The sequence below is a fragment of the Cuculus canorus genome, chromosome 4 (assembly GCF_017976375.1).
Source record: "Cuculus canorus isolate bCucCan1 chromosome 4, bCucCan1.pri, whole genome shotgun sequence".
Taxonomy (NCBI): domain Eukaryota; kingdom Metazoa; phylum Chordata; class Aves; order Cuculiformes; family Cuculidae; genus Cuculus; species Cuculus canorus.
The window spans coordinates 73587897-73607732 of NC_071404.1; the positions used below are offsets into that span (position 1 = coordinate 73587897).

Here is a 19836-nt window from a genome sequence, read left to right on the forward strand (position 1 = left end):
CTCACGGTTGCCCGAACAAGTCACCCAGTGCATTAGAGGGAAGACTGACAGCAGGGGCAAGGATCATGTAAGGACAGTGACAGGGAAGCAGAGGCACTGGCAATGGGAGCTGTGCCAGGCTTGCTGCCGCAGCAAATAATTCATGCTAAAGGACCCACAGCTCTTCCCCATGCAGTTTCCCAGAACCCTCTTCCCAGGAGTCCTACCAGCCCCAGTATTTTCTTCAACCTGCATTATCCCAGAGCCTTATAAACTGCCTTAAAGAGCCTGGGCAGTTCAACACATTGGTTTGCCGATCTCCCCTTTTTATATCAGATCACTTCACTCTCGTGCATAAAGCAGGAAGGACAAGGACTGATTTCAGAGTTTGTATATGCTGAAGGTCAGGCTTTGCTCATGTACCTTAACAGTACTTCCACCTCCTTCATTTTCTGGAATACTGATTACCCACTGTATATAATCCTAGTATTGTTTCACACCTGTGAAAAAAAAAAGTGAGCATAGAAACGTTTCAGAGCACGTATACTGCATCATAAAGATCTAAGAATGCACAAAGAATGACTATCAAATATAAGACTGATTGCCTAAAACAGGGTAAGCATCTGATTTTTTCATCTGCCAGAAAACACATGAAGTGGCACAAAATACATTGCAATTATTGAGATGGTCAAGAAAAGAAAAAGCTCGCTTCAGGTCATACATTCTGCATCAAACTATCATGAGGTGGTGAGGCACCAGCACTGGTTGCCCAGGGAAGCTCTGGCTGCCCCATCCCTGGAAGTGTTCAAGGCCAGGCTGGATGGGGCCTCAAGCAGCATCCACAGTGGGAGGTGTTCCTGCCCATGGCAGGGGGTTGGAACGGGATGGGCTTTAAGGTCCCTTCAAGCTCAAACCATTCCATGATTCTATGAAGAAACAATTTTTCTCAGCTTTTAAGACTACTTCAAATGAAACAAAACTTCATGATAAAAGATCATAAATGGTCGATTGAAATGCTCCTACGAAAGTGTCAGCATGAAACATTTTAATATTCCTTATTATTTATTAGTTTTGACAGATATTGGACAAAATCAATAAAATCAATCAGGTTATGATGAAGAATAGAACTAGAAAGGAAATCTGTGCAGTCCAATCCTTTAAAGCATAAGTTAGATCTAGCAATAGAGGAGAAAACAAAGCAGCTCAACAAATGAGTAAGCAAGAGTTTCCACAGCATTTGATTATATCAGAGGATAAAACTGTTTAATCTCTGTTCAATTTAAAGACATTGTAAAGTGAAGTGAATAGTGGCACTTCTTTCAGAAAAACTCAGCATAGCCAACACAGAAATGCAGAGGGCAATGGCAAAAGGAAAGCCAAGAAAATAGCTACAGGGTCTACTGCCTCTCTGCAGAAGTCTGTATTTTTCATGACAATTTTCAAAATAATTTTCTTCTTTAACCTTCTCCTGCAGATCCGTCACAAACAGCACTCTGAAAAAACATCAGCCTCCTTTGATCTCCGGTTATTGTTTTGGAAATTACATCTTTCTCTCCCTTTTTCTTCAGGCCGTTGCTGACATTCTCATGAGTTCTCCTTTTCTCAGCTTTAATGTTTCCATTTCCCTTCACGTCGTTACCCTTTGTGCAGCAATAGCAAGTATAATCATTTTGCAGCCTTTGGAGTCCAGTCAGCATCTCCTTGCATGTGGTACACGATGTGGGGACACAACTGCAGGAGATCAAGGCATCATGGCTAAAAGCACAGGTACATGTGCACTCTTTGACCAGGTCAAATGACAAGTAAAAGTCAATCTTCCCAGGGATTTAAGCTCTCAACATTTTATTTGCCTGTGGTTGAGCTACAAGCATATACACAGTTGCCAGCAGTGACTCAGCTGATGGCAGTAGCAGGTGAAGGTCTGGTTTGAAGGTGAAGGCTGGGATCCACACGGTTACATCCACCCTCTTCTCCTCACGCCTGCTGGAGTCAGAGCCCTCCACGCCCAATAGTGCAGCAACTGTTGCCTATGGTCTACTCATAAATCAGATGCCTGGAACGATTAGAGTTAAAATGTGTATTCCACAAGAGGGGAGGAAGGTGACAGAAGAGGTGTAACCTTCTAGGCTGTGGAATAATGAAAGATGCCCTTAAAACACTAAAAATAAGAATAAACAGCTGAGGCAAGCTTTCATCATGAGTCATTTGCCCATGGCAAAGAGCAGCCCATCTCAGCTGGTAAGAGCACATCTCCCTGGGAAGGAATGACACAAGGTACCCGCAGTGTCTCTGTGTCCAGATGGCCAAGCACCTCCTGGGATACACATCACCGCAATGGCTTGTCCAGCCTAACAGCTCCCTGCCACAACAAGGTACATTTTTGGCTGGGTCAGTGACCTAACTTGTTCCCTGTGAGGCAAACATCAAAGATGGTGCTAGCAGGGGAAAAAAAAGAACCTCCCATGACCTTCCAGCTGGGCCCTCAACACCACAGAGTCGAGCCTGCATAAGAAGAGATGTAAGCAGCTGCTCCAGCATCCTGGGAGGGAGACGACGGGGTGCCTGGGGCAGAGATGCAGGACTGGTGTTTGCTGCCCATCCCTGGCCAGCAACAGGCTGGTAGGTTAGGAGGAAGACAGGCTTGGAGATCCAAGTGGAAATGTGGCAGCTAAGAAACCACCTAAAAATGCTGCAAACCAGGGACCTGAAGAACTGTAGGCTTAGTTATACAGAACAAGAGAATACAGAGCCATAGACAGAGTTTTTCCTTGGGTTCAATAAAAAAGTAGTTGTGTAATCCTGATGATGATCAAAGGAAGAGGATCCGGACTGGAAATTCAGTCGATGGAGATGTCATAGTTTAGCCCTTAGCTATCAGCTAAACAGTGCACAGCCACTCTCCCACACCACACTCCCCAGTGGGACAGGGAGGAGAATCGGAAAAGAAAAGCTTGTGGTTGAGATAAAGACAGTGTTAATAGAACAATAGAAGAACTAACAACAACAACAATAAAAAAGAAACGTATTCAAATACAATTACTTACCGCCCAATAATTAGCCCATCCTGAGCAGCGACTTCAGTGAGTGCAGTGATGGCAGTGAGCACACAGATCACAGTGAGCGCGGCAAGAGTAGAAAGCAGAACACTGAACATGGAACCCGGATCACCTAGCTGTTCCCTGGCCAAATTCCCATTTTTATAGTGAATATGATGTTACAGTGTGTAATATTCCTTTGGCCAGTTTGGGTCAGCTCTCCTGGCTCTGTACCTGTCCACTAGCAAAATATGGGAATCTGAAAAAACATCCTTGATTTATTAGCAACAGCTAAAAAAAAATCAGTATATTTTATCACATTCTTCCCATACTAAATCTTAAAAAAAAAGAAGTGGCTGGGAAGAAAACTAGTTCTATCCCAGCTGAGCATAAACATTACTGTGCAACAACAAAAGCAATATGTGCTATCAACAGTATTCTCACACCAAATCCAAAATGCAGCAGCTACTAGGAGGCAAATTAACCCTATTCCAGCCAAAATGAGGACACAAGAATGCTGCATATGATATTGCTTCTGGGTAAATTCTGGGTGCCTCAAAAGAGAGTTCTTTGTTGATTATCTGTATATCCCACATTTGTCGTGATTATGAGAAAAATGTGACAAGACACCTTAACTTTCCAGCCAAAGGTACAACATTAGAGTAACATGTTTTTATGCTTGAAAAGGAACAACTCTCCTATCAGGACCAATAAGACAGCTGCAAGGAATTAAAATCTATGCTCTTCTGTTGATGTTTCGATATAGAAATCACTGAAACTTATTAAGATGAATCTTGCAGTCATCCCCCTGAAATTAATTGACAGTGGGTGATCACACTTTCACTCTTTGCTCACAGACAAGTCTTCAACTAATATTTTCAGACAGATTTTTATACTCCCACAAATGCAATGAGTGGTTATTTTCACACAAGCAGTTGTTTCATTTCCAGTTTAGCAAGAAACTTTGGTTTTATCTTGAATGTTCTTTTTCTTCTCCTTTATTTTTCAGTCAGAGCGCTTTGCATATTTTTAACACATTTCCATAAGTTTATTTACAGGGAAGGGTGTACATGCTTCTGGGAACTTGTCTGCCAGAAGCAAACTCACGGTCTGGGCAGTCATTGCTTCTGGCAGTGAAGAGAATAGGATTTGCCACTATTAGAGACTCAGGTACCCCGGGCTGCCACAGCTCAGCCTCCTGGGGAGTTATAGGATGGTAGGCACTCACCGGAGCAGAAGGAAGAAAAGCAAGGCAAGGAATGAAGGGTAATGCAGGTGGGTCCATGGCTCTCCTGGTTTCAGTTTGGCGATGCAGTCATGGTGAAGCCAAAAAACTCAATCTCCCTTTCTTCCAGTTCCAGCTGTGCACACCTGCTTTGTCCAGGGCACCAACATTAGCACCTTTCACCCTTAAACAAAATGAGTCAATTTGCTGAACATAGTGTAAAGCTCAAATACAAACAAAAAAAGCACACAACAGATCTAGTGTTCAATCCAAATCTCCTGTGATTGCAACTGTTTCTCTCTGCAGCTCCTTCTTTGTCTCACCTCTAGGCTCATTAAGGTTGGATTTATCTTACATGCGAACTTATTTATTTAGATCGGCTGGAAGATGGTCCGCTACAGGTACTGCTGGTTACTCCAAATGGTACCAGTACCATGGTTTACTCTCAATTCCCTTACTTAATTGTTTGGGTTTTTTTAAATCAAATTCTTACTTGGAAGATATTTATTTTATGATGTCTATGTCATTTCCCAGTTAATTTCTCTGTTTGTCTCCACGCTTGAGAAATGCTTTCCTGTCATCTCTAACTACCTGTATTTAATTTTAATTTCTTTCTTAGACCATAATTGTAATCAAGGCTATCTTGGTTCTTCTCCCTTTTTGAGGTCGAAACAGGCTCACAGTACATCTTAAAACATTTCCATTATTGTTTCCACTGAATGCAAGGAAAATATGTTGACTTCATTAAAAAGAGAATAAAGTTAAACCAGAGATAATTTTCATAAATTAGATGTATAGATTTCACAGCTCAGAAACAAGGATGTCAAACGTGTCCAGCTTATACAGCCTCCTACACAGAAACCACAAGGTTTCAACGACAAGTCACTGAAACCGCAGCATTCAGCTTTTTATCCAGGGCTACCTTTGCCAAATCGGTGCCGCTGCTTCAGTGCGATGACTGATCACACAATAGTTTTTCCAAGGTTCGTAAAAGCTGCTGACCTGCGAAAAAAATGAAACTCATTATGCAAAGCAGCCGTGCTTTATAGCTTTTCAAACCTCTACGTGTGCGCATATTAAAGATACATCTGTAGGCACAGGGATACACATTTGTATCTGTTAAACATGTCTAGTTGGAGACAGAAATAGACATCTGGAAAAAAATGTACTGAGAAAAGCTGGTTTTTGAAAGACAATACGTTAGTTTTATCTGTTAAGGACAGCATAAGCCAGTCCCCTCAGAGTAATGCCTAACCTGCTCTAAAAAATTAAATAGCAGAGTTATCGAAGTGTAACATCATTACAAAGTACATTATACTTACAGAGTAATTCATATACAAGAAGTAGAATAGTGCTTCTATTTAAGTTAATTCTATAGTGATATAGTTAAATCCACATCAGAGATTTTATTGACATAACCGCCTGATAAAATCCAGCAAATCATGCCTGAGTAATACTATTATACCTGCAAGAGTTTTAAATGTTGACCAGGCTGCTGGGTTAAGACTCTCCTAAATCCTCTTCCTTAAAATGATTGTCAGAAATTGCATTTCAGCCACAGCCAAAGGGCCTAACACTGTTTGCCTTGGCACCAAATTGCTGCTCCTGGAACGATGTTCCCTCCTGGACCCGCTGCCCTCCTGAGCCTTCTGTGCCTACTTGTTGTGTAGGCAATCCATGGTTTTGATCAGGAGTAAACCCCATAGTTTCTGACTCCCAGCAACTCGTTGCTATTTGCAAAGCTGTCAGTTGTGCTAAGGAGAAAGTAGAGTTCATAATGAAATTATTCCAATCAAAACGAGGCAAAACAAACTCTCAAGGCCTCTGCAAGAGGAATTTTTAACTTGGATCACTTTAATGACCCGAGCTACTGTAACTGAGGCTGCAATAAACTGTGACGCAGAAATACACAGACGCAGACATGCACAGTGGCACTAACCCGAAGTTGACAGTTATTCAAACGGCTTTGCTGCTGAAGAAAACACTTGCAATACTCCATCCCGAGATCTCCAGAGGTGGCTTCTGCCTCAGCCTTCCCTTCAGTTACACAGCATGACACCAGAGCGTCTTCTCTGCTGCAGGAGCTGAAGTACAAGCAGCTTCTTATGGCCAATCCAGTGGTTTTGCAGTTGCATAGTGGTGGCACGCAGGAGAAGTTGAGGGGTTGGTCTGCAAGAGTCACCCCGAGGTGAGGCACACTGCATCCTCCAGTGCAATCTCACACTGCTCCTCCATCCTTTCTGTTTCTTGCTGTGCCAGACAGATGCCCCAGCATGGTATGACAAAACACAGTTCCTGGGCCAAGGGAGACATAAAAAAGGGCAGAACAACGTGAATGAGTTTATAGAACTTGAAACCAACGCTATCCCTAAAAAAATCATTGTAATGGAAACTGTGTGTACACAGTAAACATATACACATGCATGAAGGAGGGTACAATCAGTAATATTTTAGATGCAATAAAGAACCAGAAAGTGAAACAAGTTAGAAATAAAAGTGGTATTCATTCATCTGCTTCTTCTAGTAGATGCCAAAAGGTAAAAATAAAAAGTGAAAATCTGCATTTTATTGCAAAGAAAACTTTGTAAGGAAGGTAAAATAAAGGCAGGTTAGCTGGAGAGGAAGGAAAAGGGGCCATAGCTCCTTATTGGCTACACCCTGCATTTTGTAAGAGGGGAATGATTGCTCTGCTGTGGAGACCCCACGCCAGCACAGCAGCCTCACCAAACCCCAAGAGTGACTTCCAACAGAATCTGTAACATCAAATCTGTAATTCTGATGCTGAAACACACACTGTAGTGCCACATTGATCACTGTCCAAGGCACAACAGGATACAGGAAGGCACAAGCACCAATGGAATAGTTGCATATGTAGTGCATTCCCACAGGGTACAGTAGACTCCGCACCAGACTTGTCCATCTTTTAAACTAAGGGAGTGTCTATTTAGACAAAGTATAAGGAAGAAATTTTTTTACAATGAGGGTGGTGAACCACTGGAACAAGTTGCACAGTAGTGGATGCTCCATCCCTAAAAACGTTCAAGGCCAGGTTGGATAAGGCTCTGAGCCACCTGGCCTAGTTGAAGGTGTCCCTGCTCACTGCAGGGCAGTTGGACTGGATGACCTTCATGGTCCTTTCCAACCCAAAGCATGCTATGATTCTATGATCTTGAGCCTGTAACAGTTTGTGGGTTGTTTTATGCTATTGATATTGTAACATAGAAGTAACTTTCTTCTGACTTCTTTTGCCTCTGTTCATTAACATTAGTGAAGGAAAAAGGTAACACTTTGCACATTGCTATTGTGCTTCCTCCATTCACTGTCTACATATATCTCTACTGATTTTTCTTTCTGAACATTTTGAATGAGCATGAAGTACACTGGGTTTCAGTACTACCACAACACGGCTTTTCACATCACAGACCATACTGTCTCTTAGTGGGTCATCAGGATATGTGTATTACAAATAGAGAACACTTCTGTGGTAGAAAGATTGTGTACTGCTGAGCCACGTTTCACAAGGAGACCTGAAGATCCACAGTGCAATCCCATCAAGCACCTGAGCTGCAGGACAAGTCCTTGCTGCAACACAGAAGAAGAGCATTGACTTTTCTTCTTTATGGCCCCCACCTCTCCCTGACTGTGGTTTTCAGATGAACAACTACTTTCTGCCCTCAAATTGTTAAGAGAACTGTGGTAGCTTGACTTCCTGTCAACTGCTGCCTTGTCTTCTGAATGTGACTGTCCTCTGGCAGTGGGGAAAGATTATTAGTAGTACTGCAAGAATAAAGCTGCCCTATAAAAGCTGGAACACAGCTGAGGCACAGAAAAAGCTCTAAGTTCTTATTAATACAGAGATCGAACTGATAAGGCCTTATGCAGGAGTTTTTAGCTGAGATGTGAAAGGAACGATATGACGTGAATGCCTGCAATGGCAGAAGACCAGACTTGGTGACCCAGGAAGGCTTCTTCCATCCCACGTGCAGAAAAAAGGTGTGAGCCAGGAGGTGAGAGGCAGATCCAACAATAAAGGGAAACTTGAAAGGACACGGTCGCAACAGGACAGTTCTAAGTACCTGGTTCTGTGCATAGTGGGCCTAGGCTTGTCTCAGGCTCTGGATGTTGACATTTTCACAATACAGTTTGTTATTCATAGTTAATAAGGATAGAAATACATCAGTCAAGTTATGCGCATAACAAGCATCATTTGGTTGACCTAGGAGCAGAATGCGCCCAGTATGTAACCTACATACAATTGCAGTTAATGAGAAATTGTTCTGCTTTATAGTCATAGTCACCAACTTCTGCTGAACCAGGGAGAACGAAGACAGCAATTACTGGCACAAAACAAATGAGGCAATGCAAGCACATTTACAAATAGCTTTGCATTTGTTACACATCTTTACTAGCTGCAGCTGCTTCTAAAGCGTAGATAAAACCATGCAAAGGGTTCTCATAGATTCAGAAAGATTTTGTCTATACTTGAAAGCAGGTTCTCCCTTCCATCCACAAAGTCTCTTTCATTCTTACATTGCCTCTTCTTCTGTGCGTCTCAGCCTTAACTGCAATTGAGAACCTCAGGTTATAATGTTAATGTCAGTGACATTCGCTGCTAAAAGTGTAAGATAATGATTTTTAAACCTGGTAACAGCTAGAGACCAAACAACAGCATGCCCACAGTACCAGCTCCTATCACCAACCAGACAGGGAGGTTCTGTGGCACTCACACGAGCTTGCTGAACAGTTCATTTTATAACCCAGACACCTGAGCACTTGTCACACTCTTCTCCTTGTTTTCCAGCAACTGGGAATTGTCTTAAATATTTTGCACAAGGTAATTGCCTTTACATGATATAAAAAGTACCTTCTGTAATAAAAGTTTTTGCTTGGCATCCTTTTGATCTTCAGGACATTCTTTCAGGACAGAAATGCACAATCTTCTGTAAAAGGTGCTCCATTTATTCCTCCAATTCCTTCATTTACTGTGTGGGATCCATTAGCCAATGTCTGACCCATTTTCGTATGGATCAGAAATTGGCTATAAGTGAATTCCGGACAAAAATTACGAAGAACGTCAATAGTTTTATAGCACCATATGCAGTCTACTCATTTTTTAGTCGCCACATTCAGAGTTGTACTTACTCTGATCTTTATACCACATACAATTACAGGTTAGGAATAGATCTTTTCCCAGGTTTGATTTTCTCTTTTCAAAGCAAGGTGAAAAGACAGAAGAATTAAACCAAAGATTATAATAAGAAAATAAGATTGAAACAGAGTGGAACTAACTTGCAAAGCTGTCAGAATTATTTTCAAGACTGGTTTTCCTAAATATGTTTTACAAGACTCTTCCTTCTAGTCTCCAGCGTAACTCTCTCCCCTTGCTTCCCTACAATCCCCCCAAGTCGTAGATAGCATACACATGAAATTTCACATACATAAGTCATAAAAATTCTTTGAAAGCAGCCCTGTACATTACATTCTCTCTTGTCTGAGCTATAGCAGTGACTAAGCTGTGGGAAAAGCCTCCATTCAGCTATAATGTAAAGGAAAATGTGGGTGGGGGAACTGGGCTTTCAGGGTCGAAGTCATCCAGCACTTGGGTGGCACTGTCGCAAAGAGGAAAGAGAACTCAGCCTCGCGGGCATGGGATGGGAGGTTTGTCAGATTTCCACTCCGCAGCCGTCCCTCTGGGGCCGAGCAGGCGACGGCGTGAGAGAGAGTGTCGTTATTTGACTCAGCATGTTCCTAAGCCACAAAAGAGAAGTGACGTATATAAAAAGCATGTCGCTCACTCTTATCTGATAAGAGGGATATCAAGGAGTTTTCCCCACTGCCTAGACAAAAAGGAAGTTCTTCTTTGTCCTTATATTTCACTTTCTCTGTCAGGGTGCCTTTCTTCAAGCAAGTATTGTGACCTTATAGCCCCTAATATAAAGCAGAAGACTATACACCTTCAGAGATATGATACAGAACCACCTGCTATCACATTGCCAAATACCTATTGTTTTGCTTGCCGTTCTATTTACTTCACCAACTTTAAAGCTGATTTCAGTTATTATAGATTTAATTTTGGAAGATCTATCTCAGATAGAGACATCTCACTTCCCATTAATTTGGTGGAGGTTTGCCTCCACCAAACCCATGAATTATCAATAAATGAATAGTCTGTCATATTTCTGTGATGCTTCTGGTAGAATGTGAGAACACTTCACTTACTGCCCCAAGAGTGAATGGAGTTCTTGTACAGCCAATCTTTCACAAAGTAGATTTCAATGTAAAATATGGAGTGGGTTTCACTGCAATCAACCTCGCATGTAAAGAACTTCTTATCTCCTCTAATATCATAAACTGCCTTTTGCAGTGCAGTGCTGTACAAGAAGGTTGGTTTTGTCAAGACCGTAAACAGCAAACACAACCCATGAGCCATCAGCAGGGCTCACACTCAGACTAAGTTTGTAAACCTAAATGTGAAAGGATAACCACAGCCTAACATAGCACTCTGTTATATATGAAGCTAGTGATGACCCAAATTCTTTACAACAGTGCTCCTCAGGCTTGAGCTTGGTCCAGTGCATTTAAATCTGCCTTTGTCTGCCATCATCATTTCTTTCTGTCCTAAAGCAAGCGGATCTCAGGATTATATATCCTCTGTTATATATGAAGCTAGTGATGACCCAAATTCTTTACAACAGTGCTCCTCAGGCTTGAGCTTGGTCCAGTGCATTTAAATCTGCCTTTGTCTGCCATCATCATTTCTTTCTGTCCTAAAGCAAGCGGATCTCAGGACTGTCCAGGCTAGTAGCACGCTGAGCCTTACGGTTACCTCACTCTGTTGTTATTCAGATTTTATGTCCAGAAGCAGCACTGTTTTGAGACTTGGTCACTGAACGAGAGCTGTAATTATTACAAGTTTATGAAAAAAACCCAAAATATTAAAATGAAAATGATTGTTAGCCACACAGGTATGATGCTCCTATGGAATTGTAAGGTCTCCTGTGTGTGGCCACACAGACTAGAATCGGTATCTGAAGATGACTCCCAGAGACACAGCTATATCCAGAACAGTTACGCATACTCTGTCTAGCAAACCACCAAGGACAATGAAAAATGTTAGTCCATAACAGGTAAGCATTTGTAGTTGATGTGATAAAATACTAAAGCCACCGTGGTAGAATGTGGCTGTACAATGCCAGAAGCCAATGCCCTCTTTGTTGCCCCTTCAAGCCCTTCATTTCTGAAAATACAGAGGCATTATCAAGCATTAACTGAAGTTCTTGAGTGGTCCTGGAGTTGCCCGGTCAATGCAAACAATCTGCAGTGGTATCTTTGCATGAGTAACTGCCAGTCACCTAATGAGGACACACCTAATACAGTCGTACTCCACATCCAAGTGGAAAGCTGCAACCAATTAACCAAATAAAGAAGCATAAACTAAAGGCTGGCAGGGCTAGCACGATCACCTGCAGTAGCTGAGATCAAAGGAGCTTCTCAAGAGAATTCACAGTTGAAATACTGTCAATAAAAAGCAGAAGCAGACATCACCACCAGTTTGTTCCTTGACTATCAACTTCCAACAGCACAGCCAAAAATTGGACTGAGAATACAATGCACGTTTATCTGCGTTACTGGTCAAGAACCTACAGAGAAGATGAAGGTTCAGTTACAATAAAGAGGAGCAAAGCTAAGTAACCTCTTCATGTAAAGAATACCATTATCAGAAATAGTCTCTCCATCCTCTCAGCAGCCTCACAGAGGTGTTGAATAACAGCTAAAAATATTTTTGGCAAAGCTTCACATGAATGAGATGGGAGGAGGGGGAGATAAAAATAACTATTGGTCACCATGTGGCTTGTCAAACAAAGATGCTGCTGATTTCCATTAATGAACCTGAGCTGTCAATCAACACATCTTCTGAATAAACCCTATCAAGACACCCCCTATCTCACAGTCCAGCTGTGCTGCTTATCTAAAAATATTTCAAGACATGTTTATCAAAATAAATTAAAAAAATAAATGATCATGCTACCTTTCCTTCAGAAAATCAAATTTTATACTAGGTAGTAGGACCTAATGTTCTTACTTACTTCAGTTCTCATTTTTCAGGATTTCTGTTTTACCAGGTGTGATTAGCCATCCCTTCCACCATGGTACATCTGCTTACATAAGAGCGTGAGTGCGTTATGTGCATCTAAACATACACCTGTAAAACCTATTCCTTTAAGCAACCCATTTTCTAAAATATTAAAAATGGCTTAAGCACACAAGCAGAATCACAGAATGACTCGAGTTGGAAGGGACTCACAAGGATCATCGAGTCCAACTCCTATTCCTGCATAGGACACCATAAACACCACCGAGTAAATAACTATTTGCATAGAGAAAACAAACACACTTAAGTTTGCCAGGTAAAGGTCTCAACAGCTTAAATGCTCATTTTGAAATGAATGAAGGGAAGTAAGTGATCCAACTTGACCGCCCGGATTCACCCAGCAGACAGAAACATACATGTGCCTTTGATACAATGTCAGCGTATTGTGCAGATCAGTGTCCCAGACACTAAATCGAAGTCCAAATGCTGTGTTTATTTTGTAAAGCATCTCCAAAGCCATCTGAAATTTTCAGACTTTGAGGAGCAAAGATTTAATTTGCAAGACACTGGAGCATCTTTTTATTCACCACAGTGAAGGTGTTCAAGTGACTTCAACCGCTCTCTACTAATTCCACACGGGAATGTTTTAATGGCAATACCACAGTGTTGATGACCATTTATTAATGAGAATACATAAGAGCTATTTAAAGTACGTTTTTTTCCTCCTTGTGATGAAATATAAGGAACAGCCATTTTTAAATTGACTGATTCCTAGGGCTGGCACTCCAGCATGTCCCTAGTGCCTGCAGAGAAGCCTTAGTGAGAACAGTGCAACTCAGGGAGAATGACAGAAACTGGGCTGGGGCTGAAGGCAACAAATACACAACAAGACTTATATGCAAGCAGACTACCTTTAAAAACCTTTAACTTCAGTGGCAGACACTGAGAAAGAAAGCAACTGTGGAAGTTGCTATAGGAGGACATTCCTTACCAGCATTTGCTGGGAAAAATCCCTTTAACATGTCTTTTAACTATTAAATAAATTTCCTCAAAAGTAGCATATATAGTTAATTACAAAACACATTAATTTTGAAGGAAATTATGAGAATCTGCCTTATTTCTTAATTCAGACAATTCTGCTGGTTTTATTCTGGCTTTACATTTTTTAAAGTATGCACTTTTGTTTGGATTTCACACAAAACAAATGCACTTCACATTCTCAAGAGAATTCTCAGGTCTGAGAATCACATGTCCTTTGAGGAGTGCATTGAATTGCAAAACTAACTTCAAGCCTAGCTGCTGCAGGATATTAACGGAATGTGTTATCCGCCACAAGCCTTGGACCATGGCCGCAAAGTGGCAGTATCCCTTAGAAACTCACCAAGATTTATCCCCTGATCTCCCAGTGTTGCTCCCACCTAGGGAACAGGCATGGTACAGGGATCCACTTCTCCCAGCACAATGCATCTCCTTGCAACCTTCACCCCAGAGAATATACTCTCTATAGTGCTGATAAAATGTCTCGTACTGGGTCCGAGTAAATACAAAGCAAACTTCAGCTGGCTTAAACGCTAAGATGAGGTTTTACTCATCTGTTGCAGAAACCAAGCTAAGAATGTAAAACAGCCAGTTCAAATATAAGGGTGAACTAGCTAATGACCAAGCCTGGGGTAAAGTAAGTAGGATAAATACATTTAAGTTCTCAAAAGAAGTCCTGTCATATTTCTCCAGCACAGTACAGAAGAGATTCAGATGGATTGGAGAGATTCGTTGCTGTAAGAAGCAGGAAAAAGATGCAGAAACTTTGTTTACCTATGTCTATGGTTTCTAAGTACCTACTTTTTACCACGTTCGTTTCTTGACTCAAAGTGAAAATGGGAATTCACCCTTTTCTCTTTTTTTCCTGCCCAATGTGCAGATGGGGCATATTTTCATTCACTCCATCAATCCCTGCCCCCCTACGCACAAATTCACATACATGCACCTAGCCAGTGGAAAAGAAAAAAGGGTTACTCATTAATCCATTCTACAAAGCTTTCCAAACTGAAATGGGTGGGTTTTACATCTCCAGCAAGGAGCAATATATAGGTAGGTACATAGCATACCTGAGCACAGCTCAAACTGCAGGGTTCATCTTCAACAGCATAACTTTGCTCCTGGCACATTTTAAAACAAAACTCATCAGGATGGAGTGGATGACTATTTTCTATATGCTTTTCTTCTGTTCCAGTACAGCACTGACTGCAGCTCCACACAAAGCAGCAAAATACCTGCAGCTTTTAAAGTCAATCAATGAGTTAGAAATCAGAGTGAAAGATAAGGTAAGTGAAGTATTTGTCACAGTATTGAAATTATTTTGAAGTATTGCATATTCCTTAGAACGTATCTTTTGAGGGACATCACTTTCAAATGTGAAACTTTTCTAACTTAGATTTGTTTTATTGTAGGGTGTTGAATTGCTGCATACACCAGAAAACCCTGTGGTGAGATTACTTTAACATTCCTTTCTAATTATATCAAATTGATTTTGTACTGGTTTATTCCTCTAACAAATGGCAGATACCTTCTTCTCCATGTCGCTGACCTGGTACTCTTAATGCAAGCTAGATTGATTAGAAAAATAATTTTATATAAATTCTTAATTTCTGGGTCATTAATGTTTAATCTTAATTACTGTTTTGCAATCTTAATAACCAATAAGATTAATTACTTAATCTTGATTACTACTTTGCTATCATGTGTATGTATTCTAACACACCCACCCACAGATTCAAATTTCTATGAATTCCATTTACTCTAGAAATAGTGCTAAGAGTGAGGATTCAGACAAGAGACAGACGAGTAGCAGTGCTCTTGGGGAGACAGGTGTGGGGACTGGAAGTGCCTCCAGCTGCCAGGAATTCCAGCCGCACCGGCAGCATGGCTGAGCGGAACCCAAAGGGATCCCCCTTTCCCTCTCGCTGTAGCTAAATGCCACGAGTGGCACTGGAAGGCCATGGTACACAGCGCTTCCTCTCCTATGTAGTCACACTGGTTTCTCTGAGACGCATTGTCCTATCAAAGGGAAGGTAAAACTGCATTTTGCAAGTATTCTCTTTGGATTAGAACTAGCTAAAATTACACAAACAGGTTCCTGCGAATGACTTTTTAATAGAGATATTTATTTTTACATTATTTAATGCTGATACTTTGCACGTCTCAAGGTCTTGCATGTAGTAAATTACACCCAAGTCACAGATAGTGAGTGCATACTCAAAAGTGGCAGGATGCAGGATTTACTGTAAAATTAAACACTAATAATAGCAACAACAGGTCTTAAAAGTTTAGAAGGTAAAGGCATCCTGCTTTCTTTTAATAATCCCCAACAGGCAACAAAGGTCTACAACCAGCCACAGCCGATCTAACCTTAGATTTCTGTTACCAGCTGTCTTAAATTTACCCATAATTTTGATTTTTGAGCCATAACAACCATTTGAGAAAGCAAACAATTCTGAGTGACGTATGAAAATAATCATGATGCATAGTTTTTTTTATAAACACCCAGGACTGTAAAGTCTCTTGTAAAACAATAACAATACGAAAGGAAAAAACTCACCTTGTTTCACATAGGTTTTGTTTGCCTCCTTCTAGGCTTTACAGTTGGGTGCACATTTTACTTGCCAAAAGCATACAGAAGCATGACCAAAATAGATACATTCCTCCTCATTGCTAGAAACAAATGCAATGCAAAAACCTAACACACCCTAAACTAATAGCTGGGTTTTTTTTCATTAACACTCTAGCTTGTGGTGTCGAAGTGAAAAGGAGGAGATGATTAGTCGTCATTTTACCGCTGTGTTTGCCACTGCCTCCGAAACAAAGCAATATTACTAGTGACTAATCGCTCCATCAGTTGGGTTTTTCTCTCAAAAAACATGGTCACCTCAGGAAGGAAGACAACAAACAGTTCGTTTGCAGCTTAGGGCTTTGCCATCTGATTCCGGGAGGCCCCATGTACCTCTGCTGAAAACTAGAGGAGACTAGAGAATTCACCTATTTAGAAGGCGCTACATTGATACAGGTTCAATTATCACCAGCAACCACACTAACAAACCTTTCATCCTATAGGGTGAACTTTACATTTACTGAGTTGTCCAGCTACTAAGATACGTGTGCTGATCACTCAGGGTGACTAGATGCAATCACACCCTAATGAAACTGGATTTAACAAAAAGTCTTTCCTACTAGCGTATTTCAAGTACCAAAATATTGCTCCTATGACAACCTGCTAAAGCCACATTTACACGTGGCCTTGAGTATTCAGGAAGAAGGCTACCTCTTACAACATTCAGAATTCAGTGATTTACTGCTATTTGACTTCCTTGAGGTTCCTGTGAGGGCACTGTTAGCCTCAACTGCGCCACGCAATTTCTTTGTTCACTCAACAATGAAATATCTTATTTTTTTTTTTAAATAAAGGAGGCAAGAAGCTGAAAAGCTCAGAGGGCGTCAACTCAAGGGAAAACACAATTAGGCTGAAAAAGTAGTCTTAGGTGTTAAGTCTTAGTCTTAAGTGATAAGTCTTAGCCTTAAGGCTGAAGTGATTCACGACCAGTGGGAGAACAAGGTCCATGGCGGCTGGTGATTGCCATTGCAGTTGACACGAGTAACACAGTGCTGGTTTACATCGGATCAGCATCTAACCCCGCTGATCACTAATTCAGGAAGTGAAGGCTTTTCAGGCTAATCTGTAAAGTTAGTTTGAGTCAGATGCAGAGTATTGCTGCAAATTGCCTCTGACACAAATATTTGACACGCTTGCCAAGCCCCCTGCAGACACTACCACTGGTCTATGCTTTTCAATGCCTCCTCATCAAAGCGCTTAACCCATCACAATATACTAAACCCCACAATCCTTGTGGTCCTCTGACCGTTGGCCTGCGGACAGCTAACTGTTAACTCAGCAAAAAAAAAACCAACACATGAGCAGCACACATGAGAAATGCTGGTTTCTCAGCTCATCACAGATGAGGCAGAAAACGTTTTCAGTTTCAGCCGGAAAATTGATCTTTTTAAAAACGAGCGGTTTTTTTCCAGTCAGCAAGACTGGTTACGGTAAGGAGCTTGAAACAATCGTAAATGTGTGGTTTTTAAGGAAAATAAAATATTATATCTAACCAATATAAAATATTGCTATTAAAGTGATGCTACAAGCAACATACAGGAAGGTTGCCCTGTCCTTGCCAAAGCAGCAAACTGCAGTGGCATCTAATAAACCAGATGAGATTCAGCTTCGGTAGCAGTTGGTATGCAAAACAGGGATGGTGGCTTTGGCGCCTTTCTAACGTGCATAATCAGCAGTTCTATATGGTTCCTTCTTTGGAAAACAGAAAGACAGTTAGAAATTGGCTTTTGTAAACATTGCTTTGCTTTCTCTATTGACTGTCGGTTAGTTTTAGTGGTATTTTCCATAGCTCATGTGCCTAGCAAACGAAAACAGCCGCTGCGCAGGAAAGGAGATGCTGGAGAGCTTGTATTTTTTTCTGTTAGTATCAGTAAAATTAATAGGCAGCTGCTCCAGGAAAGGAAACTGGCAGGTTGCTTTAACTCTAGATAAGCAGCAGCAGCAAAAAAATTATATCAGAATGGAAGGCTTCTTTCTCAAGTCATACAGAGATGGTGCTTACTTTCATAGACTTTTCCTTGACTTAGGCTTAACGTGCATCTGAATGTAAAGCAGCACAGTAAGACAATTCAAGCCAGGAGCCTGGCTTCTCATCCTGCTTCTCATCCTCATTCCCTCTTTTCCCTTTAGTAAGTTAACTAATTTCATCACTTTCATTTCCCATGCTATCAAGTGAGAACCTTTTAGTAGCATTTGAAAATATGCAGTTCTATATCAATTCTAAGCATAATTATTAAGTAGATAATATTAGAAACGGCACGAAAACGAGAAAGGAAAAGGTATATTTCCACACGCAGCACGGAGGAACAATCCAGAGCAATATTATTAATCTTTTCAAAAGAAAACACTCATGTCCATGCTTGTAAAAACTTACTATGTGTAACATGATCTGCTCTTCAGTAGCATTTTCTTTCAATTGCTGTCATGATTAATATCCAAGTGGACACTTTAGGCATTTTTTAATGACAAAATACTTAAGTTATTATCAAAGAACAGGCAGAGTAAAGGTTAAAGATCTCTTACTATCTGAAACTAACTTTAAAAGAAAAAGACTACTGAATCTTCTCAGTTAAGATCCTGGACACTTAACTTTCACACATGGAGTACAACCACACACACATAGGAAAAATATGCTGCAATATTCATTTTAAAACTGTTCCTTCTTTTCTTGCCCTAGGATGAATGCCTGTTCACAGCTGTGACTTGCTTCCAGAACGGCACACTGAAATTACAACCAAACAACAGCCAAGAAAATTCTACGTTCACTAAAGCCATTAAAAACTTGAGAAGATTGATTGTCAGAGACTCTGGAAAGGTAGGATTTCCTCACCATGTTCACACTCATTATCATTGCTCCTTATTTTCCATAGCAGACACCACCTGTAATGCTGGAATTGTAGAAAGCAAACTTGTTAGAAAATCCAACCTGCCTTGATTAATTTGGATATTAAAAATGTCCGGTTTTCTGCACTTCTGCAAGAGGTGTGCACTTTGATCCTACCTGTCAATCGCAAGCATGTACTTGGCAACCACACAAGGTGCCAGGCAGAGAGACAGGGATTACTGCAAAAAACATGAATGAAAGGTGTCGTTACTCTATTCTTTCCCTTTCTGAAACAGGCTGTGTCTCAGCTTTTCCATTTGTAAAAGGCTTCAATTACAACCCTCACGATTTTTCAGTAAGAAACCTTGAAGTATCGTTAACGATTCTGATGTGCTGCTTAGAACTGGCATGATTTTCTTTATCTTCCAACAGTGCGAGTCTTCGTGTGAATCTTATGAGAAAAAAACACCCAAAATGTTTTTGAAGAGCTTTGCAAAACTAATCCAAAAGGTAATCATCAGAGTTGATTCCTCTGGGGTGCTTCTTGACATTTTACAAACAATTATAGATGTCCTCACTTTACACTCTTTCTAACAACGCGTTGTTTTTACAGCTATTCAAGGAAACCCAGAGCTGAAGGCTACTGAAAATCTACTATTTAAAGCAGACACTATGTTATTTAAGCCAACATGAACAATGTAAATATTTTCCATTGCTACTATGCTGTGCTCTGTGTGTGTGTGGTAAGTGAAAGCTTCTCCAAAAATATTAACCAGGCATTGAGATGGATGCTGTTTTGAAAGTGATCCCAGCCCCACCTTACAGCAAAAATTACACTGTAACTTCACAGAAATAGTTCACTTAAGGGACTTAATTGTCACCTTCTCCTGAAATAGAAATACAGGAGATCACTACTCCAGTATTTTTGCTTTGATCTTAAATTCATCTCATACAGAGACATCTGAAACTTTGTAAAGAAAGTGAACAAAAAAATTATCAGAGGTTTTGAAGCATCTA

General features: G+C 40.8%; 1 protein-coding gene and 1 long non-coding RNA gene across 4 annotated transcripts; one reads left to right on the forward strand and one right to left on the reverse strand.

Annotated features, from left to right (window-relative positions):
- Positions 1 to 990: 990 nt before the first annotated feature.
- Positions 991 to 16134, reverse strand: LOC128851951 (uncharacterized). Of its 2 annotated transcripts, XR_008449469.1 has the most exons (6): positions 15927 to 16134; positions 14437 to 14607; positions 6179 to 6534; positions 5705 to 5993; positions 5162 to 5241; positions 991 to 4423 (listed from the first exon to the last, which is right to left on the reverse strand). It is a non-coding gene; the product is annotated as an uncharacterized LOC128851951 (long non-coding RNA). The 2 variants fall into 2 exon arrangements; XR_008449470.1 differs by lacking the exon at positions 5705 to 5993.
- IL21 (interleukin 21) lies at positions 14518 to 19508 on the forward strand. 2 transcript variants are annotated; one of them, XM_054064265.1, is made up of 5 exons: positions 14518 to 14652; positions 14779 to 14814; positions 18673 to 18810; positions 19252 to 19329; positions 19433 to 19508. In XM_054064265.1, the coding sequence occupies exons 1-5, from the start codon at positions 14518 to 14520 to the stop codon at positions 19454 to 19456; spliced, it is 411 nt and encodes a 136-aa protein (XP_053920240.1). In that variant the 3' UTR covers positions 19457 to 19508. The 2 variants fall into 2 exon arrangements, with proteins under 2 accessions (XP_053920240.1, XP_053920239.1); XM_054064264.1 differs by having other exon boundaries at positions 19252 to 19440.
- The last annotated feature ends 328 nt before the right edge of the window (positions 19509 to 19836 follow it).